The sequence below is a fragment of the Danio aesculapii genome, chromosome 1 (assembly GCF_903798145.1).
Source record: "Danio aesculapii chromosome 1, fDanAes4.1, whole genome shotgun sequence".
Lineage (NCBI taxonomy): Eukaryota > Metazoa > Chordata > Actinopteri > Cypriniformes > Danionidae > Danio > Danio aesculapii.
The window spans coordinates 3,382,180-3,406,847 of record NC_079435.1 but is presented as its reverse complement, the minus strand read 5'-3'; the positions used below and the strand labels follow the sequence as shown (position 1 = coordinate 3,406,847).

At 37.0% G+C, this 24,668-nt stretch overlaps 1 protein-coding gene across 1 annotated transcript; it reads left to right on the top strand.

The window, feature by feature from the left end:
• The first annotated feature begins 7,126 nt into the window (after positions 1-7,126).
• Positions 7,127-24,120, top strand: LOC130222943 (uncharacterized). The gene is made up of 3 exons (XM_056455577.1): positions 7,127-7,198; positions 19,106-20,134; positions 22,981-24,120. The coding sequence occupies exons 1-3, from the start codon at positions 7,186-7,188 to the stop codon at positions 23,802-23,804; spliced, it is 1,866 nt and encodes a 621-aa protein (XP_056311552.1). The 5' UTR covers positions 7,127-7,185; the 3' UTR covers positions 23,805-24,120.
• Positions 24,121-24,668: the final 548 nt, after the last annotated feature.

Below are 24,668 nucleotides of genomic sequence, written 5' to 3'. Positions count from 1 at the left end.
TTAATGTTTAAATTGCAAATCCAGTTAGATTCACTTTATTTGGTAAACAAAGCAAGTCTCTCATATATTATCTCTACTAAAAGACAGAAATATTACCGTACAAACTGCATTGTTCATAAATCAGATGAACATTTTCATAATAGTCAATAATATTACTGTAATGAATTATAAAACTGAAAAAATATAGATTTACACACATTTACTCAAGTAAATAAACAGAATTAATGATGGGCTAAAAATCTGCAGAATTTTGCGGAATATCTGTGGAAAATCCAACACAATCTCACGGCAATTCGTAACTTTTTGATTTAGTGGCTAATTCGTACGAATTCGTACGATCTAATTCATAGAATTTAGTACGATTTGCTCAACCCTCAATGACGGTTGGGTTTAGGGGCGGGGTTAGGTGCCACGCCTCCTTTTTAAAATCGTACAATTCCATACGACTGAACTCGTTCGAATTCGTACGAATTAGCCACTAAACTGTCAAAACGTAAAATACTTACGTTTTCTCGTGAGATCAGGCTGGAAAATCTGCTGAATTCTGTGGAGAATCTGCGGAATTCTGTGCGCGCAGATTCCGTGTGGGCCTAATCATGATTGCGAACATTAAACATTCAGTGTCATGTGCGTAAGGTAAGAGCATTATATTACAACAAAAACAGTCAGGCACTCGTGTTTGAAACTAACTTCACTGAACACGTACACATGGACATCACCTACTGTATATACTATATAACTGCAGGTTAGCCATGTCTGTATATAATAACTTATATTTGATTATAACTTAATCTGATTGTAATGCAATAATGTGCACCTTTTGCAAAGCTGCTTTGATGCAGTAATTATTGTGTAAAGCGCTATACAAACAAATAAACTTGAAACCTGAGTAGTCAGTCAGAAGAAAGAGAAAAAAGTCTCTCTGTTTCCTCCTGTTTTTTTTTTTTTTTGTGTGTGTGAAGAATTTCCCCTCTGAAACATTTTTGGATTGACCTGTTTGTCTTCAAGTCTATTAAAATATTTCCTAAGACTTTTGCCATGAATCAAACATTTCCTGCTGCATCAAATCACATTTGAATAACATCCATCCAGACAAACAGATTAGATTCATGCTCAAAACTGGAATATGGCAGAAAACAACAGTGAATAAAGCAGCATTTCCATCCAGTGAGTCAATGAGTACGTTTACATGGACACCAATAATCCCATTTTAATATGATTAAAGAGCCGCTAGTATGGGTTTTTGAAAATGCCCTTCAATGCAGTGTGTAACAGCTCTGAGTGAATGAAAACATCCAGCTGAGGTTTAAATCTAAAGTTGCACCTTGTTTAAAACGATTGATTCATTAGCAAAATAGTTCACTCAGAGTCGAATAAATGAATCGAGTTGGGTTCGGATCTTTTGTTTGATCGCATCGACGTCGATATGATTCATCACCAAATATATAGTTCCAGTTCCGGTAAAATGTGCATGCTCTTCCCTCCACACACTAGGATCACGGGACTGATCATGACGTGAAGATGACGATCACTGACAGACGGAGATTCGGCTGCGGGGAATAAAAGGTTAAAGTTGATTTTCACAATACCACAGTAAAGCCAAGCGTAAGCTGTGTTTTTCCCTGTTGTTTTTCTGATGACTGATACGATAACCTACACTGCAGCACGAGATTCACCGGCCGTTTGCTATTGAAGGAGCAGCAGAGACTATGGGACTTTGTCAGACTTTGACAGGGACTTTGTCAGTAAGTTTTACAGTTCAGATGGACCTGCTTCTTCCTCTGGATTATAACATGTAAGTGTGATTAAAATAGTTACCTCGCTTTGTGTAGTTTGCAAAATATGTGTTTAATAGTGTGTTATAAGTTGTAATCACCCCACACCGCTTGTAATCCCATATCGATTCTAGATCAGTGCTTGTACTGTATCTCTCAGGTTAAATCTGTATGGGGCTGTTCACATATCGCATCCAAAACCATGTTAAAAACGTGACACGTGCTTCTTCCTTTACCGATTTAAATGAGTTTCTGAATTGGTCGATCCTCTGCTGTTTGCCTTTGCTATGGCCACCATCAGTCGTTCCTCACACACGCTGCGCGGTCAGTTTTCAAATAGTTCAACTTTTGCCACTGTGTAGATTAATACTGAATGTGTGTCGTTATTATTACTTGGGGTTAGGGTTAAGAGTAGAGTATATGCTGGTGTTTAACTGCATCGCTTTATTGCATTCCTGTATTGGGCCCTCACATACTTTCTGCTGTAGCCGTTGTGGGCATATCTCTCAGTCTCTTCAATCGCAACAGACTGGGTCATTGGACCAATCAGCGCAGATTAGCTTCGTGCTAAGGAGGGTTTTGGGAACAAATAAATCACTGAATGAATCATATGGGAGTCGTTGGGATAATTAGGTAAAAATAAACACATATTATAAGACTTTTTGACCTTACACGCATATGAGCATGTTGTTGGAGACCCCTAAACTTAAAATATGACCTTTTTTAATGCAAAACATGGGCTCTTTGAGACAATACTCTGATTGAAGCTACGGTCACACTGGGCTTTGTGTGTGCGAAATTCTGTCGTACGGCGCTGCGAAAAGGGGCGGGATTAAACAAGATGATTAGACATTAAAAAAAGCCAACGATTGCTCAATATTTTAAATTTCAGTCCAGGGAGGTCATGTTTTGATCCTCGATTGGTCTCACGCAGTCAAGTGATGCGATTTCGCAGGTCAGAGTTCACCAAGCTTGAACTTTGCACTGCAGCAACATGCGAAACTTAACGCATGACCCCGCGTTTCCGGTCTGACACATTCGCGTGCGTATGAATGGAAGTCTATGGGAGGAAAAGTCAAGTGTGACCGCAGCTTAAGAGTGTCTACCATGTAAACAGTCATTTTTGATGACCTTGATCCGACCAAAGTTAACAGAAACCAAACTCAGAGGATGCTGATTTTAGTGGCATTATTGAGGTGCAGTACATGTAGACACTCAATCAACCTATTACCATCATGTAGGACTTTTCACAGCATTTCACATTAGGATAGTCTATAAACAAATGACTGTTTGGTTCTCTGCACCGACCGAGTCAATGAAAGACCACAGACACACACACATTGTGAAGTGTGGAGGTTTTTTCCCCCCTAATGCGGTATCAAATTCCATTAAAACAACACTCTTTCAGCAGTTCATACTCGCATCCAATATCTCGATTGTCACGGGGGGCATGCATGAAATGTTCCTGAATAAAACTGAAAGTGGCAAACTGCAGTTAAAGTCTAGAAATAAAAACGAAAAACCCGAAATTACATGAAACACCGGAGAAAATGTGGATAGTGTGGTGATGTTAATCGAATTATGTGCTATAACATGTAAAACAGGATCATGAAAGGAACATTCAAAAAGCAACTCAGGTAAACACCTTAATCATATTATAGTCTTATTCAGATAAAGGCAAATAATACCATTATTGATGTAGTAGGCACAAAGTAGGCACTTCCCGATAAACTAGCGGCAAATATATAAAAAGATTTGGTCAAGATCAAACTATTTGAATATCTGCAATCTGAGGGTTCAGTAAGTATTGAGATAATCGCCTTTAAAGTTGTCCAAACTGAATGCACACCAATCAATAATTGAGCTTTTACAGTAGGAGATGTATTAAATGTCTTCACAGAACGTGATATCTACTTAATATTCTCATGATCGATATATATCCATGCAGCATAAGACGATACAATAATAAGATACCAATAGTTTTGTGCTGCAGTGTCGATCAGTTCGACACAAACAATAGTTCAAAATAAAAAGCATCTCAGATATCAGGAAATCAGGGCAGAGAAGTTTCCCCCTAAATTCTTCTGTGCCGCTGGAATGATAAAGATGTTCAACATGATTATGGAGACACTTGAGCCTGTAAACATTAGGAATGCAAGATACGCTTTTCACTTTCACTCTCATTTGAGCTTTCTGCTAATATATCGACTAAAATGCTTCTGCAATTCTTTTGTTGATGTGACTTCCCTCTCCCCAAACACTTCCTCCAGCTCCTCCGGGCGGATCCAGAGGCATTCCCAGGCCAGCCAGAGACATAGTCCCTCCAGCATGTCCTGGATCTTCCTCGAGGCCTCCTCCTGGTGGGACATGCCTGAACACCTCCCTAAGTAAGCATACTTTTCATTAATTAATATTAATTTAATCATTTCATTAACTTTATTCATCCATTCATTTTCTTTTCGGCTTATTCCCTTTATTAATCTGGGGTCACCACAGCGGAATGAATCGCCAACTTATCCAGCATTTGTTTTATGCAGCGGATGCCCTTCCAGCTGCAACCCATCACTGGGAAATACATACACACAATTTAGCCTAGCCAATTCACCTGTACTGCATGTCTTTGGACTGTAGGAGAAACCGGAGCACCCGAAGGAAACCCATGCGAATGCAGGGAGAACATGCAAACTCCACACAGAAACGCCAACTGACCCAGCCGAGGCTCGAACCAGCGACCTTCTTGCTGCATCGCCCTCATTAACTTTATAATAATCACTATTTATACACTTATTTTACTGATTCATCTTTGACTTTGTGGTTTCAGGAGATTTTTATCTTCATGACTCAGACATTCAGTATAAGAAAATATAGATTTTGTTTAGCATTAATTTTAGTTTTTCTTTGGTGAAATAATGATGTAAAGACCTCAACACTGAATCAGTATTCTAACCTTACATATTTTCCTTATATTGCAATCATGTTATACTGATATTATTGCTTTGACAGTCATCTCTAATAACAGATTATTTTATTTCCTTATTTTATTGTTTATTCTTTATTCTACAGTGAACTAAACATTGTAAGGCGATTTTATTTCTATAGTACATTTCATACACAGTGGCATTTCAAAGTGCTTTACATAAACAGGAATGAAAGAGACAAGCATAAGAAAATAAAAACAAATAATAAAAATGATTAACAAAACAGATTAAAATGTGTTAAAACAGGTTATAAAAGAATTAAAAAGAAAAGAAAGACATAATAGTGCGATCTGTGGGACGCCTTGGAGTAACGATTGATGACCAACTAAACTTCTCTGAGCACATTTCTAGAACTGCCCGATCTTGCAGATTCGCACTCTATAACATCAGAAAGGTCCGACCCTTCCTATCTGAACATGCAGCTCAACTCATTGTTCAAGCTCTTGTTCTCTGCAAACTGGACTATTGCAACTCTCTGCTAGCCGGGCTACCAGCTAGTTCTATCTAACCTCTTCAGCTGCTTCAGAACGCAGCAGCACGAGTGGTCTTTGATGAACCCAAAAGAGCACATGTCACTCCGCTACTCACCCGTTTGCACTGGCTGCCAGTTGCTGCTCGCATCAAATTCAAAGCTCTGATGTTTGCTTATAAAGCGACCTCTGGCTTTGCTCCTTATCTGCTCTCACTTCTGCAGATATATGTGCCCTCCAGAAACTTGCGTTCTGTGAATGAACGTCGCCTCGTGGTTCCATCCCTAAGAGGGAAGAAATCACTTTCCCGAACTCTCACATTCAATCTGACCAGTTGGTGGAATGAACTCCCTAACTGCATCAGAACAGCAGAGTCACTTGCTGTCTTCAAGAAACGACTAAAAACTCAACTATTTAGTCTCCACTTTCCTTCCTAATCTGTAACTGCCTCTCTGGCTATACCACTAACTGTACTCTCTCTCTCTCTCTCTCTCTCTCTCTCTCAAAAAAAATAAAAATAAATACATTACTAATGCTTTGCTTCTTAGACTTTACACACCTGAAACTTGTCTATAGCACTTGTTCACTGCTGCTCTTATAGTTGTGTAAATTGCTTCCTGGTCCTCATTTGTAAGTCGCTTTGGATAAAATAATAAATGTAAATGTACGTAGCACAGTGCTCATTCAGTAAAGGCACAGCTAAACAGATGTGTTTTCAGTCTTGATTTGAGTGTGTCTAATGTTGGAGCACATCTGATCATTAAAATAAATAAATTAGTTTTACTTTTTGTAATATTTACTTCTTTGCAGGATCATTTAAATCAACAAAAATAAACATGCATTATATCTAGCATCATAAAACCAGATGTGATCATTTTGGCTAATAAAGATAAGGCTGCATTTACACTGCAGATCTTGATGGTCAAATCCAATTTTGTGACTATCCTATTTTTTGATGAGCTGCTTACATCATCTTTTAAAAGTGACTCGTATCCGATTGTCTGCATTTACACAGCACATGGCAAAGGCGCAATGACCAGGAAAAAAAAGAGCGGGCGCTGACTAACAGCTGATAATTAAAGAGCGCTCTTTTCTCTATTCCTGCATGTAATCTGTTCACAGCTTTTGACAAGCTGTTTTATTATAGTTTATGACAGAAATGTTCTTATTTGGCCATCTTCTTTTGATATATAGGCTTTTTTTTTACCTTTAGGCATCTTAATGTAATGTCCATGGCATGTTTTATGCACGTGACGTAGCTATGCACTAGTTTTATATTAGTTTATTGGTTATGTGGCGGACATTGCGCTCTCTCGCTCTCGTTAACATGCTTAAATACCTGTGCTGTATGACAATATAAAAGCTGTTTAAGTCCTCGTGTATGAGATTAAAAATTTGGGACTCTGCTGAAGTTTATTTTGAAATGAAAGTGTCAGATTTGACGTCATTCGCTATGGTTTTTAATGATGCGCTACTCGCATTGACGGGTGAAAATCCAATCTACCTGCTTACACTGCAGACACGAGAACACAGATCTGATTCATATCTGATAAATTTCCACTTATAAACAAGGCCTGAATCTGATTTGAGTAAATTGGAATCCGTGTGATTTGTTCCTTCTTACTCGTACATGGGCCAAATCCGATCTGTGCCACATGGGAGAAACAAATCGTAATTGAGTCACTTGAACAGTGGAGTGTAAATGCAGCCTAAAATCATCAAGTTGTCTGGTTTGTTGATCATAAATCTTATAATTTAGCTTTTGTTAAATTACCTTCATCAACAAATTAATTTTATTGATCCAGGAAGGAGATTATTCTTCTCTGTTTCCGGGAACAATAAACTGTGATAAAATAAAAACCCAGGAGGCAAAGTTCAGTTCAGACGCTTCTAGTTTCTCATTTTCAGTTCATAAAGTCAGACCAAAGTAGAGAAACGACAGAAAGAATCCCCAGAGAAACCATGGACTCTGAAGGTGAGTGAATATCAATGAGGCATTGCCAAATTAAAGATCGGGTACATGCCTTCTATGGATGATTTGGATTTCTTCCTAATATTTTACTAATATTCTGGATCACACTTTATTTTGATGGTCTATTTGTTGAATTAAGCTAGATTGCATCTACATGCCAACCTATTCTCATTAGATTATAAGTAGACTGTTAGGTTAGGGTTAGTTGACATACTTGCAAAGTTTCATATAGTCAGTTAAATGTCTGTTGAAGGAGCAGTATATAACAGCAGACAGTCTACTAATACTCATATGGACCATCATAATAAAGTGTTACCCTGCTGTATATCCTTAAAAAATAAAAAATAAAAATCACAGTATTTCCTATTAGATTTTTTTTTTCTTATTTGTTTTAGTTTGGCTGGAAAAAAGTATTTAAAAATAATTTTAGGATCAATATTATTAGTCTTGTTAAATTATATATATATATAAAGTTGATGCAAAACCCTCTAAGTGCCGTCTAAAATGTCCATCAGAAATGAGCATTATTCTTAGCCTCCTTTGTTTATGTTGAACAGTTTCATTTTGAAGACCTTAAAAGAACTCAATCTTTGCCATAAAAGTAAAATTAATTAATCAATACACAAGAGCCTGAAATAAATGCCCATTTTAGAAGAAAATTTCAGACGACATTTAAAGGTTTTTGCATCTAAACTCCTCATCTATATTTTCCAATGTCCGATGACTTGCCTAATTAACCTAGTTAAGCCTTTAAATGTCACTTCAAGCTGAATACTAGTATCTTGAAAAGTATCTAGTCAAATATTATGTGCTGTCATCATGGCAAAGACGAAATAAATAAGGAATTAGTTATAAAAGATATTCATAAATGTTCTGTAATGATATAAAGTAACATTTTATTTTAATTACATTTATACAGCTCACTAAATTATATTTCAGCTTTTTAATTCTGCACCCTAAAAAAGATGAAAAGATAAAAATAAAAAGATAAACAAAACAACACTAATAAAGGAAGAGAAATAGATGTAACATCAGCCAATATGACAAATAAGCTCAAAAAGATTTGATCCTCAACCCTGATTAAAACCCAATATCTGTGATTTCCAAACAACAACAACAACAATACAAAAAATACAAAATAATATTAATAATTAACCTTTGGCTCAGTGGTTTTGGTATGTGGGAAGAGGTCATGCAGGAAGAAGTTGTGACTTCCCAGATGTAATAATCATTTTATTGTATGTCATTCAAACAATTAAAATACTTATAAAGTTAAAAGTTAACTCAGAGCAATTTGTGACCGCATATGAATGCACACCACTGCGGTTTATTTGTCATTAATTATCGGTCATTAAACTGAGATGTGTACAATTATATTAATAATAATAATAATAATAATAATAATAATAATAATAATAGTACTACATCCATACGACATAAACAGGTTTAAAGATTATATTATATATAATTGCAGGGCCGCATGTATTTGTGCTTTCTGTTATTTATTTAAAGCTTATTTGGATAATAGTAGATGCTATTTATTTAAAGGCTAAAGACCATGGCCTCTAGCGTCTGTCGCTAGAGCACCTTTAGAGGTCAGAGGAGTGAGGTTTACCTGCACAGCACTTACTAGAACGACACTGTTACTACACTGAACTACACTGTTCCAATTTACTGTGACCTTTTATGTGAAGCTGCTTTGACACAATCTACATTGTATAAGCGCTACAAATAAAGGTGAATTGAATTGATCTAGCTGGCCTCCGTTACACTCACCCCCCTAAAACTCACTCCCATCCGGGTCAGAGCACCAATGTAACCCCGCCGGTCCTACGCCACCCAACCCGCTCCGAGTTGTTATCGAACCGCCTACCTTCGGCATGGGAGTCAGTTGCTCTACCAAGGAGGCTAAAGACCATGGCCTCTAGTGAGGTTTACCTGCATTTTTTTTTAATTTAAATAATTTCAATTACAATTTTACACAGTAAAGCATGATACAATACACATTAAAAGATCATTTGGAATCAAAACATTAAAACTGTGGTAAATTCCAGTTCATTTCTTGAAAAACTTGACATGCTTTGTCCGTCAAAATGTTGTGCAGTTTACCTAAATTGTTCTCGTTTTTATAATATATATATACAGTTTTTCCACCTATCCTTTCGTTTTCCTCCTTAAAATTGCCCATACATCCATCACAATTTTCTCTTTTTTGCCCCAATTCTCCTTTCCCACACTGCATTCTTCATCAGCATGATACATAGGTTGACAATTTTCTTATTTTTCATTTCATATTTATCAACATCAATACTCTGCTCCATTCTGTTTCATTTTCAGTCTCCAAGTAGTCCTTTAATTAAAACTTCACAATCTTTTAAAAAAACTTTCCAATTCTTGACAATATAAAAACATGTCTAAAAAACCCTCTTCTTCTTTTTGACATACTTTACACATTCCACTTCGTTCCATCCCTATCTTGTTTCAAGAGTTCACACTTAGCTGATGATTCATCAAAAGCTTGTTTGGCATGCTGTCCCGGGAGAGAGCCCCGAGCTCAAGGGATCCTCGAGCCCGGGGCTTCCTCCTGTTCGCAGAGCGAGAGGGGAGCCTGAGCTCGGTGGATCTCAGAACTCCCCGTCTGCAGTAGCTAAGGGAACATGTGAGGAAAAAAGGGGGCTAGACAAATGCTTAAGTTATGCATGATGTATATATTTGGATGGTGGGAGGAAACCGGAGAACCCGGGGAAAACCCACGCGGACATGTGGAGAATATACGAACTCCTCACAGAAACACCTACCGACCTGGCAGGACCAGGGCTGGCAGTGTTCTTGCTGTGGGGCTAACAGTGCTAACCACTGGGCCTCCGTGCCACCCAATCTATAGTGAAGGAGAACGGGGAAGAAGGGGGGTTTCTTCCAAACGAAGATAAAGTGGACTGAAAACTGTGGTTATTTATAGTAGCTTATGGCTCATATGATTGGATGATACTGATTAGCTTAATACGAGACCGGCTGTGATAAATCATAAGCACGTGATCCTCTCGAAATTAGTTTATGAATAAACCCCACTTAAAATGACATCTGAAAAGATTGCTTTGTGCCTTATTAAAAATTCTAGACATTCGACTTTTGTTTCTACATACCTTCCTTTCATGTTTCCCCATATTTCATTTGCTTTTACATTGTATTCTTCCACCCAGTATTTGTTTGCTGTTAATTCTTTAAAAACATTCTCTCTAAAAAAAAAACAATACATATTTTTCACAGTACATTCTTTAAAATCGTGTATTTTTTCTCCTATTTTCACATACACTTCATTTCTTTCTTTTTCAAAAGTATCTATGCTTCGTTTCCATTCTTTTGGAATTGCCTGTTTGATTAGGTTTACCTGCACAGCACTTACTAGCTGGCCATTGTTACACAGGCATGATAAAGGATATTTTTTAATTAGGATAAACGTGTTTCTAACTGGATCAGATAACCAGACTTTTATATTTTTGCACAGGGTCAATTAACCATGAAAAGAAAGAGCGAGATACAGTATCAGAGTTCTTTATAAAGAAGCACAAACGATGAGCTTTTTTCTTATAAATTCCAGGACTGTTTAATGTCTGCTGTCACGGTTCGGTGAGGGGAAAAAGGAGCGAGTACTCAAGTGCAGAAATAATGGGTTTTATTAATAATAAATTAAAATAAAAGGCAAAACAAACTACCCCGAGGGGGAAAACATTAACAAAACAGACAACCCAAACTAGACTGGAATACTCACACGATGAGGCAACATACAATGACGAACTGGCATAGGACAGCAGAAATGAGGAGAATATAAGCAGTAGTAAATCAACACACAAACAGATGAACATAATTAACTAATAATGGGTTAACAAGGAGGGTGGGACTAGACGATAGACGGGAGAGCACTTGACACAAAGAGACAACACAAGCCAGGTGCTCACATAAAACAAGACTAGAACACGCAGCCAATGAGAGAACTCATTAACCGCTTGTTCTTATGACTAGACACAACACAACACAACACTGAAGCACACACAACAAAAGCACGCGACCACAATGTAAACACAGAGCCACGTGCTTTGACAACAGACGCAAGACACGAGCACACACGATAAGTAAAAACACCTTATCGTGTGCTCACACAAATGCAACGCGCATGTTTCATCTCAGCGCCAACCAAAACCGAAACCAACTAGATGGAGACGCTGAGAATGAAACTGACGAAACAACACAAACACGAGTACAAGAGCGCGCATCCCAAGGACGCGCAGACCCCGCGCGCCCGCATCAAGCGGAAGCGCGCACGGTCCGCGCGCACCTATGACGACGCGCACCCAGACAATGACAAAACAAGTGCTCGACCCAGGGGGGGACAAGATGGCGGGCTGAATGCATGCGTTTTCACCGAGCAGCCTAGCGAAACTTCTAATTTATCTGTAGAATTCAAAATTTCTCATCTTCACCTACCTAAAACAACAATTAAACACCACAGGGGTGTTTTACATCGATAAAATGCCGAAATCTTCACAGCAGACTACCCACCCAAAGATATACATCACTTCAGTGAAGGACGCGGCCTCAGATCCAGAAATGGAGGTACAGACGGCTAAAACAGACAAACGGCGTGATGCATCCCATTTCACCCCGACCAAGGACAATGATAAAAAAAAGCTTAAACCTCATGATGATGACATTACTAACGCAACTCTCTTGCAAGCCATAACATCACTGACAGCTCGTTTTGACGTACAAAATGAACAGTTAGAAGACATGGCGAATCAGATGCGAAAGAACAGCATCATGGTGGCAGAGATTTCTAAGGCGGTTGAATTCAATGCTGCTGAAATTAAAAATTGCAAAGAAAAATGTGCAGAAACGAGCAAATCACTCCTATATCTAACAACATCACACAAAGACCTGGCGAGCAGAACGTCAGAATTAGAGCGATATAAAAGGAGATGGAATCTCCGGATCAACGGGATGAAAGAGAAGCCCGAGGAGGACGCCCGTAAAGAAACGATTGCCATGATCGCTGAAATTGTTCCGCATTTGATTCATAAATTAGAAGACATTGTTGACACAGTGCACCGAGTTGGCAAGAAGGATCCAGGTAAACCCAGGCAAATGATTGTGCAGTTCACAATGCGTAAATACAGGGACGAAATTTGGAGATCTACAAAAAATTCATCTGTGTGCCGCGACCACGGAGTTCGTTTCACGGAGGATATGACGAAGGAGGATCGGATGGCCCGCGCTGCGCTGTGGCCTTTAATCAGGCGCGCAAAGCAGGAAAGATAGCCTACTACCGTGGACCGTTCGGGTATATTGAAGGGAAACGCATTGACGCCGCATGATTGTGTAGTTGTCCTTTTATGGTAGGGCAGTTTGAAATATGACTGTTATGAAACGCTAGGCTGGGAGGTATGCTCTGTTGTGGTTATAACTGTTTGAGGTTTATACCACCCGTTCTGAGATTTCCTCTTTTGTGAACAAATTTCTGTTATTTTATTTCTTCTTTTGCTATATTTGTTATGTTTCCAGTTAAGTTCAAAATTTCTCTCATGTCACTTAACGTCAGGGGCATCCAAGATAAAGTCAAACGTAAAGCAATGTTCTTATTTTGTAAAAGTAATGGTTCTCAATGCATTTTTTTACAAGAGACACACTCAACTGTTTCAGATTCTTCGTTTTGGTCTAGTCAATGGGGAGATAAAGTTTTACTTAGCCATGGCTCCTCCCACTCGGCTGGTACTGCAATTTTATTTAATAACTGTCCAGGGAAAATAATTTCTGCTAAATATGACCCTAATGGACATTGGCTAGCAGTGGTGTTAGATATTGAGCACTTTTTTTTCATTCTGGTAAACGTATATGGTTACAATAATTCTAAATTGAATCAAAATCTATTGCAGGAAATATCCTCAGTAATTTCCGATTTAAAGAGATCATACCCTACAGAAAATATTGTTGTGGGTGGAGATTTTAATGTGGTACCGGATGAAACTTATGATAGATATCCTCCTAAAAGCACATCTTCTCTGCTAAATCCCTTGGTTTCCAAATTCTGTTCTAACCTTAAAATAATTGATGTCTGGAGATATCTTCATCCTAGCCTTAGGCAATTCTCATGGTTTAGACCCAATGCAGCTAGCAAATCAAGAATCGATTATTGGTTATTATCAGATAACTTACTTTTATTTGCTAAAGACTGTACAATGTCTGCAGCACCTTTAACAGACCACTGTTCCATTTCCTTAATAATACAAACAGTTCATACCTCATTAAAAACTAAGGGTTATTGGAAATTTAACTCTGATTTAATTAATAATGAAAAATTTTGTCTAAAAATAAGGGAGCTAATTCTAGATATTAAAAACAGTAACAATTTTAGTTCTAATAAAGCCAGATGGGAATTTCTGAAATATAAAATTCGTGAATTCTCTATTAATTATAGTAAAATACTTGCAAAAGTCAGGAAACAACAGGAACTTAATATTATTTACGAAATTAATAAATGTTGTAATGATAGTACATTAACTGAGTTAGAAAAGACAAAAATAATTTCTTTACAATTAGAACTTGACAACCTCTACATTAAAAAAGCTAAGGGTGCCTATATACGTTCTAAGGCTAAATGGATAGAAGAAGGTGAGAAAAGTACTTCTTATTTCTGTAGATTAGAAAAGAGACGACAACGGAATAACTCTATACTTTCTCTATTGATAAATGGCACAGAATGCTCAGACCCCACTATAATCAGGGAAAACGTTTTTAAATTCTACAGTGACTTGTATTCTTCCAACCTCTCTCATTCTGATTTAAATGAATTTTTTGATAAAATATTACCTAATATTCCCCATATCAACAACGAGTGGCGAGAAGGCTGTGAGGCCGATTTACTAATTGAAGAACTTGACTCTGCTGTTCAAAAGCTTAAATTGAATAAATCTCCTGGTCCTGACGGTCTCACCGCTAATTTTTATAAATTTTTCTGGAATGATATTAGATCATTACTATTTGATGCTTTTCGTGAATCTATTGAAGATGGATCTTTAGGTCCAAGTATGAACCAAGGTTTAATCACACTAATTCCAAAACCTGATAAAGACTTAAAATTGATTGATAACTTTCGCCCAATCACTTTACTCAACAGTGATTATAAAATTTTCACACACGCATATGTTAATAGATTAAAAAAAGATATTCATAATTTAATTAACGAATCCCAGTCAGGCTTTCTGAAAGGTAGGTCTATTCATAATAATATAAGGTTGGTGATGGACTTGGTAGAGTACTGTGACTTAATAGAGGATGATGGTTTTATCCTTTTTTTAGATTTTAAGAAAGCCTTTGACATGATTGAGCACACTTTCATTTTCAAGTCCTTAGAATTATTTGGCTTTGGTGAGAAATTTGTTAATATTATCAAAATGATTTATGGAAATATGAATAGTTCAGTATCTCTCCCTTCTGGCACTACGCATAGATTTCCGATTGGCCGTGGGATAAGGCAGGGATGCCCTTTGTCACCTTTTTTATTTATTTTAGCGGTAGACATGTTAGCCACAAAAATTAAATATGATAATTCAGTGGAGAAACTAAATATTTTCGGAAAAACAATAGGAATTAGTCAGTTAGCGGATGACACCACATTATTTTTAAAAAATAAAGACCAAATTTCTCCAGCTATCTCTTTAATTAGTTCTTTTTGTAAAGCATCTGGCCTCCAATTAAATTTAAACAAATGTGAACTTTTAGCTCTTCACCCTAGTCCAGACCTATCCCTGTATAACATCCCAGTTAAAGAAACTGTGAAATATTTAGGCATTTTGATCTCAAAAGATTCAAACATTAACATCAAAGAAAACTTTGAAAATAAAGTACATAAAGCTAATGGTATCCTGAATTGCTGGCTGCAGAGAGATATTTCAATATTTGGACGAATTCTTCTATCCAAGGTTGAATATCTATCAAAACTAATTTATCCTGCTCAGGCTTTAGCTCCCTCTTCAGCAATCATAAAAACAAGTAACCAAAAAATGTATGACTTTATTTGGAGACACAAAACCCATTATATTAAAAAATCTGATATTATCAAATCGTATGAAGAAGGTGGTCTTAATATTATTGAGTTTGAAAGTATGAATACCATGTTAAAACTGAAATGGCTTCAAAGGTTTTTGAGTAATACTGAAAGTTTCTGGTACAATGTTCCTTGTGCCTTGTTTAACAAACTAGGTGGCATCCGATTTCTTCTTAGATGTGACTTTGATTTGCCTAAACTCCCAGTGAAGCTTTCAGCATTCCACCAACAAGTCTTGTTATCTTGGAAACTAGCGCACACACACAATTTTACACCACACAATACCCCTATCTGGAATAACAAGTATATTCTACACAGGAACAAATCCATTTTTTATGAAGAATGGTTAAATAAAAATATTTGGTCAGTGACAGACTTAATGGATGGAAGGGGCAATATTCTAGATTACAATACTTTCACTCTAAGACACGGATTTGCTTGTCATCCAAAGCAATTTTTCACTGTTATTAATGCTATACCCTCAGGCATAAAAATGTTAATGAAAAGTTACCTATCCTATTCCAAAATTACTCCAGTTCTTCCCTTATTATATATTGGTGAAATTGAATTTGATAATAAACTTTGCACTAATAAACATTTAAGACAAATTATTATCCAATCTTGTTTCCCTCATCAAGTATTAAGAAATAGGTTATTTCATTCAGTGGATAAAAACACTGTTAAATATTTTAGAACAACATATCTTAAATTTCCTATTCTCCCCAAGGTAAAAGAAGTACAATTTAAAATATTAAATGATATATACCCTTCTAATAGATTCTTACACCTAAAATTTAACTTAGAAAACTCACCATGCCATTTATGTAAACATCTCAGTGAAGACACAGAACACATATTTTTCTCTTGCAGCGCCATTCAATCATTCTGGAAAAAACTACAAGACTGGTTGACAATAAAAAATGTGAATGCTGAAGGTTTGACTTTTACATTACAAGACATACTATATGGAATTACTAAAGATTGCTCTACTTTGCACGATTTGATAAATATGATAATTCTGTTAGCCAAATATTTTATTCATAAATGTAGATACTTCAAAACACCTCCATTACTAATTGTATTTATAAAAGAACTTAAAATATTTTCAGATGCCCTGGTTAAAATGAAAACCAAAATTGCCTTAAAAATGTTCAATTTATTTGTAGAATATAACTTGCCATAGTTGATATATATGTTGTACTTATTTTTTATTTATTTATTTAATTTTTGCTTTTTACATTTACTCTTGGATTTATTTTAACTTGAATGTTTTTTGTATATTACATTTGTATCTTTGTATATTATTTTGTGTTGAGCCTTCCATATATGACACACAAGTTGTAAAGTTGAATCCCATTTTGTTGTATTTGGATTTTGTATTTTCAATAAAAAAAAAAAAAAAAAAAAAAAAAAAAAAAAAAAAGTGCTCGACCCAAGAAAACTCGAGCCAAGCATTACAGGACAGGACAAGACAGAGCTAGTGTCCGGACTCTGCCACCAAAACAAGAATTAACAAGACCAGAGTGGCAGAACCCTGACAGTCTGCTAATTGCATTATTTATTGTTTGTTTGTTTTTTCTTTATGCTAATGTTTTTATAAATAAATTCAGCATTGATTTTGCAAATAAAACTTTTGATTGCCGCATACTAATTCCATTGGAGTGATTGATTACACATATGCTTCAAGACTTCACAAACACACAGTGTTCCTATAGCATAGCGTCTATAGCGTCTCATTCCTCTCGATGAACCATGGTTACAGTCACAACCTGAGGCATTTTAGTGACCTCTAATCAGTGGTGGTAAGAGTACAACAAATTTGTACTCAATTACAAGTACTGTTACATTGCTAAAATTATACTCAATTACAAGTAAAAGTACTGGGGTTAAAAAGTGCTTGAGTAAAAGTACAAATTACTCTTTAAAAAAAGTACTCAGAGTACAAATTACTTTTTCGCTGGTGGTATTTATTGATCCGTAATTGCTGAATCAGACAAGATCCAGACACTAAAACACATTTTACAATACACATTAGCAATATACACAAATAAAAATAGATTCTTTACAGTTTCAAATGATGCCTCTTTTATCTCATATGATCAAAAGACGATATGATTAAGAAAAAAATGCAGCAAACGTCGACAACGCCTTTTCCAACTTGAGGCAAAGTTTAAATCAGGGCTATTCAATTAGTTTGTCATGGGGGACAGTTCATGAAAAGCATCCCAAATGAGGGGCCGGAGAGATATGACTTGCAATATGAGTGATTACACAACAGCATATAAGAGCCCATATGCTGTATACTATTTTTGCTCTTTAAGACACCCACATTAACTTTTTCAACATTAAAATGTTAATATATTGTATTTTGAAATATCATTTAGTGCATTGTACAATAGGAAAACAATCAAATGCTGTATTTTAAAGCACAACAAAAGCAGTGCATTGCTTAAGTAGGCTTCTTCTACATTCATACATGTGTACATTCATATGTTATGTGAACTGCATAACAATTATGGATGCAACAATTGTAGATTTTGTTTGTACGATTCTTGAGAATAATGGTTTCACGGTTATCACGTCTAATGTAAGTTTAAGCTTTATATTCGGTCAGTATTCAAGTAAACTGTTGTTATCATCTGCGTTCAGACATACATAATCATTGTAATAATTTGCAGTAATTCGATTAACATATCTTTTGTTTACATTGCACTGAAAGCCACGCTACGGTGTGAAACGTTTTCTAATCGGTGTGTCTGGAAGGTGTGAGGTCCGCTTGCACGCGCATATTGGCAAATGTTCTTATATAACGAACTTGCGTGCGGAAAAGACACGATATGTGAATGGCCCGCTGCTATAGTTAATCCAGTGTGCGTAAATATTAGCCTTGGTTTAAACTCGGATCTTTAAACTAGCGCACAGGTAGCATAACTTTTAGTTGCTGCAGGTTTTTTTCCGTGCGACAGAAACGCGGCGCCGAGAAGCCTTTACGATGAATTAACCGTAATTAACAAATTATCCAAATGTTTTCGGCTGCTCGCGCCACTTGCTTTTTTTGTCAGGTGAATCAGGCTCTGTCTGCGCAGCCTTCAAATGCAGCTCGTGCTGAACGACGCATGTCACTTCCTAAATAAAGCAGCCGTTTTTCGACTGAACAACAAATTTTATTTTTGATGTCTTGGTCACACTATTTGGAGGGCCGGAACAAATTGCCTCGCGGGCCAAGTTCACCAATTGAATAGCCCTGGTTTAAACGTTAAACTTTAATATCACTTCACTTACAAGTTTTGGAGAAACTTTGCTATTAATCTAATAGCGCGAAACAAACCATCAGAAACCGCAGAACGGTTGGTGTCTTGAATCTCCATGTGTAGAACAATAACTTCGTAACAATACCATCACTGCTCAGCTCACGTAAATCTGCAGCTTGTTTTTCGGCTCAAATAATGTACCAGGCTTTTCATTGGTCCGTTAAGATGAGCTTTTTTTATTGGCTACCGAAGTCAGTGGTTAAAATATTCATTTATTTACAGTACTCTGTAACGAATTGTGATTTTAAAAGTAACGAATTACATTATTCAGCTTAATTTGTACTCAAGTACAAGTAAAATTACTGACTTAAAAATATACTCATGAAAGTACAATTACCCCAAAAATGTACTTAATTACAGTAACGTGAGTAGTTGTAATTCGTTACTCCCACCACTGCCTCTAATGTATATTTTGAATTTGTTATGGATTCACTAAAATAATGCTGTACAAAGCATACAAATAAACCGCTACTAAAACTAACCGTCTGACCTGTTTGACAGGTAATGACCCTGATTTGAGGATTGTGCTGCTGGGAGCTTCTGGAGCTGGAAAGAGTTCAATAGGAAATGCAATACTTCGTCGAGAGGCGTTTAAAGAGAGCAGAACGAGAGAGAGCGAGATACAGAGAGGAAGAGTAGAAGATAGAAACATCTCCATCATCGACACTCCAGGATTCTTCAACACTCACCTGACTGCTGAAGAGCTGCAGATGCAGAATGAAATGATGAAGAGTCTTCATCTCAGCTATCCTGGACCTCATGTGTTTCTGCTCATCATCAACCTGGAGAACTTCACAGATGACCAGAAGCACATTGTGCAGAAAATTCTGGAGAACTTTGGTCCTCAAGCCTTGAAGTTCACAATGGTGCTGTTTACTGGGAGAGAACAAATGACAAGGAAAGAATGGATGCTCTTTAGGCTGAGTGCAGAATTTCAGGAGCTAGTCGGTCACTTCAGAGGACAATACCATGCCATCAACAGTACAAATCAGATTAATCAAACCCAAATTACAGAGCTACTAGAGAAGATTGATGAAACTGTCAAGCAGAATAATTACCAGCATTACAACAGCGGGATTTGCTCAATGTCTCGAAAAAAGAGCATTAGAATACAGACAAAACAAGAGGGAAATAATGCATTCGGAAGAAAAAATCCAGTAATCAGACAAAATCCAGCAAAACCCGCATGGGACAATATGCCCTCTGACAGTAAACTAGAGGACAGAAGAGAGAGTTTGATTGAAGAAGTGAAGGGAAATATACGAGAAAAGAACAAACAAGAGGAAGAAAACAAACACCGAAGAATAAACCAAATGAAAGAAGCAAAACAAGAAGATAAAGCAAAGTCAGAGTCTTCTAAGACAAGAACACATGTTGTGACTGAAGAAACAGAGAAGAGCTATGTTTCACGTGTCACGCAGACTAAGAAAAGAACTGAAGACTCATTAGAAAGATTTCAGGATTTCTCCAGTGAAACAATGAGAGGCAAAAGTGCAGGCAATAAAAATAACTACTCTCCATTATCAGAAGGTGAGAACTTTACACTGAAATGAACACATAAATGTCGTGATTTTTAAATTAATAAATTACTTGTACAATATGATTAACACTGAAAATACATTTAAATTAACTTGTAACAAATAATCTAAAAAAAATAAGCTACAATTTTCAAAAACTGTAGGTTGTTTTTAGATTTTTTCCCCCACTGTAAACACACATGCACTCTTTGTAGATTAGAAAGTAAACAAAAAACTGAACTAAACAAATGAGCTGATAGCTTCAAGTCTAAGTATTAAATTAAAGTTTTTATTAATAATTCAGAGAAATGGAGATTCTGCGCTGTTCTAATTTGCATAAATTAAACTCTCATCTAGAGACATTTTGCAGTCTGCAACATATAAAATGTTTACAAATTTGTAAAAGGTTATATTATTTAAAAAAATACGTTTTCTACTTAATTCTTCACAGTAATTCCCAGGGGCGTCGCTAGACCCAATTCACTGGGGCACGTGCCCCAGTAAAAATCTCTAGTGCCCCAGTAAATGCATTGAGATAAGATTTACTTCATATGCAAGTGTATTTATTAAGAGTGGTAATTCCGAAATAAAGACGGTTATTCTCTATGTGCAACCGAACCAACACTGGTGAAAGCGTGTGCGCAGAGAACCCGCACGCCTCTGGCACGCGTTGCTCTCGCACGCGCTGTTCTTCTGCCGGTGCGAGTCCCGGTAGTTAACATGCGCGCCAAAAAAGCAGGCTACCTGCTTGTTACGCGCTGCTCATGTGTTGTAAAACCAGCGTAACGGCCTTTTTTGTTTTGCAAATCGACAAAACTAAAGTTTAAACAATATGATGGTGACGAGTTAGGGAGGTAAAGACTTCATAAACCTAATAATTAGCTGCCATGTGTCAAGTTTAAGACAGATAATTCTATAACACATCTTTTTTTTTGTATTTTATTGAATTGTCTATAATTTGTCTGTATTTTATTGAATTGTCTAATTTCTTAAATGATATTAGCATATCACTCCAGTAGTCTTAACATTGTTTTCCAGTTACATTTAAGATTATTTAGAAGAATAATTGTATTATAATAATAAGAAGACTTATATAATTTTATTGGGTAGGTACGTGCCCCAGTAGAGCTTTATGTCTAGCAACGCCCCTGGTAATTCCTATATTATTTTTTTCCTCTGTATAAAGTCTCATTCGTTTTATTTCAGCTAGAATGAAAGCTTTTTATTGTTTTAAACCCATTTTAAGGTCAATATTATTAGCCTTAAATTATAATATTATAATTCATAATATTTACTCCAGGCAGCGTGGAGGCGCAGTGGGTAGCACGATTGCCTCAGAGCAAGAAGGTTGCTGGTTCAAGCCACGGCTGAGTCAGTTGGCATTTCTGTGTGGAGTTTGAATGTTTCCTCCGGGTGCTCCGGTTTCCCCAACAGTCCAAACGCATGCGCTATAGGGGAATTGAATAAGCGAAACTGTCTGTAGTGTATATGTGTGAATGAGAATGTATGGATGTTTCCCAGAGATGGGTTGCAGCTGGAAGGGCATCCGCTGCGTAAAACATATGCTGGATAAGTTGGCGGTTCATTCCACTGTGGCGACCCCAGATTAATAAAGAGACTAAGCCGAAAAGAAAATGAATGAATTAATGAAATTTATTCCAAAAAATATCCTAAAAGAGGCAAATATATATATAGTTAAGAAATTATCTCAGTATATTCATGAATAAATAACAAGCTGTGTCATATTTATTCTGTGAATGATCAAAAGTTAATATTTCTTAGTCCTGTCTGACTGCAGGAATGCATGATATGAAAACATTAGTTTTACTTTTCTATGTTTAGTGATATTGAATAGTGAATATTACACACTAAATATTTTTCATGGCACCAAGTAACATGACTTTGTAAAGTTAGGGCTCTTAGAGGGTAATATGTCAAAAAAAATATGCTTACCTTCTACGTTCACATGGCAGGAGTGATTTTCCTTGTTTTTGACTTCAATGGTAGAAGCAATGTTGTGACGAGTGCTGTTATATGAGTTAGTGACACCTAGTGGAATTTTTGGTATAACATACTTCAACTAGATGGTAGAGATGGCTCAATCAGGTTTAGTTATGTTAGGTACTCCTCTCAATAAGATATTGTAGGAGCCATACATTGTATATTGGCGATTAGCCACAAGGTGTCAGTAGGAGAGTATATACTGTAGCTGTGGCTTCACTGCATGGAGCAAGAGAGCGTTGGTAGGAAGCACACAGTTTTTGACCGTGACGTAACGAAACGTAACTCAACTCAACGTAGCAACTTAAGTTAACAGAGAAGTGTGCATATAGATTAAGGAAATGTGATGAAGTAATTCTGCTGATTGGAAAATAAAGATGTTTTTATTTGCTTCTTTTCTGCCTACGGACTTTGACTTGACGCGTTAAAAACTTGCTCACTCTACCAACAATAGCGGCAATTGGAAAGCCGCTACAGATATAGTCAGCGAAAATATGGTCAACCATTTGGTTGAGCAGGCAGTTAAAGGGTTAAGCATTATTTGTTTTGGATTGTATACAGTTACCACTGTTATTCAGTGACTTGCCTAATTACCCTAACTTTAACCTAGTTAAGCCTTTAAATGTCACTTTAAGCTGAATACGAGTGCCTTCGATATCTAATCAAATATCACGTGCTGTCATCATAGCAAAGATAAAATAAATCAGTTATTAGAAATGAATTATTAAAACTATAATGATTAGAAATGTGCTATCTCCATTCTCCTCTACAGAAAATGTAGGAAAAATAAAAAATAATTTAAACTTAACATGAGGGATAATAATTCTGACTTCAACTCTGTATATTTAATCATGTCAGGTTTCAGGATCGTGATGGTGGGTAAATCTGGAGCTGGAAAGAGCGCAACAGGAAACACTATCCTCGGTGAGAAGGTTTTTAAAGAAGATTTTTCTTTGGACTCTGTGACTGAACACTGTCAGACACATAAGAAGGCCGTTGACTGTCGAATCATCTCCATCACCGACACTCCGGGATTATACGATACATCAATGAGTGAAGAAAAGCTGAAAAAAGAGGTCGAGAAATGCATTGACATGTCTGTTCCTGGTCCTCATGTGTTTCTGCTGGTCATCAGACTGGATGTGAGATTGACAAACGAAGAGAGAAACGCAGTCAAATGGATTCATGAGAACTTTGGAGAAGATGCCACACACTTTACCATCATTCTTTTCACAAAAGGAGATCAGTTAGAAACACCCATTGAGAAGTTTCTGGCAGGAAATGAGCCGATTAATGAGCTGATAAAACAGTGTAAAGGTGGCTATCATGTCTTCAATAACAAAGAGGAAAAGAACAGATTGCAGGTCACTGAGCTGTTGAAGAAGATAATGACAATGGTGGATTTGAACGGTGGAAATCACTACACCAGTGAGATGTATAAGAAAGCTCAAAGGAAGCTCCAGATGAAGAACGCTGAAAAGGGGGCTCTATTGGGAGCGAGTGTTGCTGGTGTTGGAGCTGCGGTTGTTGGAGGTGCAGCTTTAGTCACTGCAACTGGTGGTCTGGCTTTACCTGTCGGTCTACTAGTAGGAGGAGCTGTGCTAACAGGAGTACCTGGGGCTAAAGCTATTGCTGATGAAGCCAGACAAAGTTGGAAGAGAAAATCCTCAAAGGGTAAATAAATCATTACAGTTGCTGCTAAAGGGCAACGTATCACACCATCTGGACAAAAACATGTTAATATAGGAAAGAAATGGATGTGAGAGTTGACTGGCTCAGTTGATTGGCTGAGAAAGTTGATCAATTGAGTTGGTAATTGACAGAGAAAGATAATTGGCTAAGACAGCTTGTTGGCTGAGATATTTGATTGGCTGAGACATTTGATCAGCTCCGACAGTTGATTGGCTGAGACAGTTGATTGACTGAGAAAGATGATTGGCTGAGTTGGTGATTGACAGAGAAAGAAAATGGCTGAGACAGTTGATTGGCTGAGAGAGATGATTGACTTAAAAAGTTGATTGGCTTTGAAAGATGATTAGCTGAGAGGTGAAGGCTGAGATATTTGAAAGGCTGAGACAAATGATCGGCTGAGACATTTGATCAGCTCCGACAGTTGATTGGCTGAGACAGTTCATTGACTGAGAAAGATGATTGGCTGAGTTGGTAATTGACAGAGAAAGATGATTGGCTGAGACAGTTGATTGGATGAGATGGATGATTGGCTGAGACAGTTGATTGGATGAGATGGATGATTGGCTGAGACAGTTGTTTTGGCTAAGAAAGAAAATTGGCTGAAAAAGTTGATTGGCTGATTCAGTTGATTGGCCGAGACAGTTTATTGGCTGAGACAGATGATTGTCTGAGTCATTTGATTGGCTGAGACCGATGATTGGCTGAGACAGTTGATTGGCCGAGACAGATAATTGGCTGAGACAGTTGATTGGCTAAGACATTTGATTGGCTAACACAGATGAATGGCTGAGACAATTGGTTGGCTAAAAAAGATGATTGGCTGAGACAGTTAATTGGCTGAGACAGTTGATTGG